The sequence below is a fragment of the Echinops telfairi genome, unplaced genomic scaffold, assembly GCF_000313985.2.
Source record: "Echinops telfairi isolate 266 unplaced genomic scaffold, ASM31398v2 ScPeMD7_12;HRSCAF=54, whole genome shotgun sequence".
NCBI classification, from domain to species: Eukaryota; Metazoa; Chordata; class Mammalia; order Afrosoricida; family Tenrecidae; genus Echinops; species Echinops telfairi.
In genome coordinates this window covers 10,661,462-10,663,219 of record NW_022103909.1, presented here as the reverse complement: position 1 = coordinate 10,663,219, position 1,758 = coordinate 10,661,462, and the positions used below count along the sequence as shown (strand labels likewise).

At 36.0% G+C, this 1,758-nt stretch overlaps 1 protein-coding gene across 1 annotated transcript in view; it reads right to left on the bottom strand.

Annotated features, from left to right (window-relative positions):
- Positions 1–1,758, bottom strand: part of PUS7L (pseudouridine synthase 7 like) — a 31,122-nt gene that overhangs the window by 27,066 nt on the left and 2,298 nt on the right. The window contains exon 2 of the mRNA XM_004711525.2: positions 388–1,316. Coding sequence (XP_004711582.1) covers positions 388–1,300 — 913 coding nt within the window. The 5' untranslated portion in view covers positions 1,301–1,316. The remainder of the gene's footprint in view (positions 1–387; positions 1,317–1,758) is intronic.

Below are 1,758 nucleotides of genomic sequence, written 5' to 3'. Positions count from 1 at the left end.
TTTGGATTACAAAATACCACCTTGACCTTTTCAAACATAGGATACATATTCTGTTTATTTCCAAAGACTTATTTTTACGTGAGATAACTTTCACAATATGAAATTACTATTTACATACAAAGAAAACCCTTTACTAGGCACAAAAGAACTGCTTCAACTTTAAACATCTGTCACTATGTTAACTATACATGTCTGTTAGCCATACTTTCATTAGTAGGGCCAGTCTTTACTTGTGCTATAATTTGAAAGGTTATAATCTTTCATTAAATAGAGAACCAATTTTTTTTTTCAACTACCCCTTGGCCAAGTCTACTCAATTTATTTTAAATTGTTTAATGCACACACAATTGTAAACTTATCCAAGACAATGATGATTTTATTAATTACCTGTATAGAGAACTTTTCTTTCCTGACAATCAAGGAGAGACCTTTTCCTGTGCTTGTGCGCTTTTTCCCGAAACTTTACTGTTATCACTACATTTGGATCAGCGGCATTATAATTCAGTTCAGAAAACGATTTGGTTTCCACCAAGTTCCCAAACTTTTTGTTGAGGAAATGATGGACAGCTTTCCGGTGGGCTTTGTTGGTATCCGGTTTAAATGTAAATTTGGAATTTTCTCTCTTTGCATCTAAGTACTTAAAAAAACCGAAAGCTTCTTCTTCAGATACCAGGTGGCAGAGTTCTTTGTACTCAAGGTTTGCTTTCACAACAATTTCACCGTTTTTCCCCACAGTTATTAAGAAAGGAAAGTTCTGTCTAATAGCACTGTGCAAACTGGCCCTCTGGCTTTTGTCAAGGATTTTGCCCAGGGAGAGTTCAGGAGATGGTCCTGTTAGCTCAGTTTTGGAATTCAACTTCTCTTTTACGTCACAGGCAAACTGGGCCAGCAATTCATTCGTTTTTTCATCTAACAAGGAGTTGAAGACATCATTTTTTTCTTCTTCACATCGAAGCGTTCTAGCATGGCCAGTATCTTCATTTTCTAAGTCATGTTGCAGACTTTGGTCACTCTCAGAATACCGAGTTACAGCATCAAGGGCTGGGTTGTGTCCCTCTTCGAAGGATACACTTTGAAGATCTAGTTTTGTTTTCTTAGCAATATTTTTGGGCTTAGGTAGTATGCTATTAACCTGGTGAAGAGGTTCATCCAGGGCCTTATCAACTAACTGTCCCTTTTCATTGATCTCAATAACAACGAAGTCCCTTGGTGAGTTTTTTATAGTGCCACGGAATCCAACATGATCATTAATGTAACATAAAGAACTGAATCTGGTTCTAGTATCTGCATCCTCTTCCATTCTTAAATAATAAGGCCTACAAAAGAAACCAAGAGTTAGAAAACAAAAAACAAATGGGTTTGCTGGAATTATGTAAGTTTTTCTCCCTTGTGATTTTGAGTTCTGTTAGATAACACTAGTACCCTGATTGAATATATAGTCATCAGATTGCAAGTTGATATTTAGAATTGCAAATTACCACTTTAGACTATTTCTTTTCTATATTCTCTATTTGTCCCTCTCCCATTATATCACTTTGTTCCTTAAAATTCTGTTCCCAGTTTGCTGAAATTAATGACATTTTCAGCTATTCAGATGGAGTTTAGACAAATCATTGCAAACAACCCTGTGTTCAAGTGTCTTTTTTTGTGGGCCTACAAATCATATTTTTAAGGTAAGCTTGCAACTGACCCATTTAAAACCTGAATAAAACACTGCCAAAGCAAACACTGCCATCCAATGAATATCCACCCCATAGG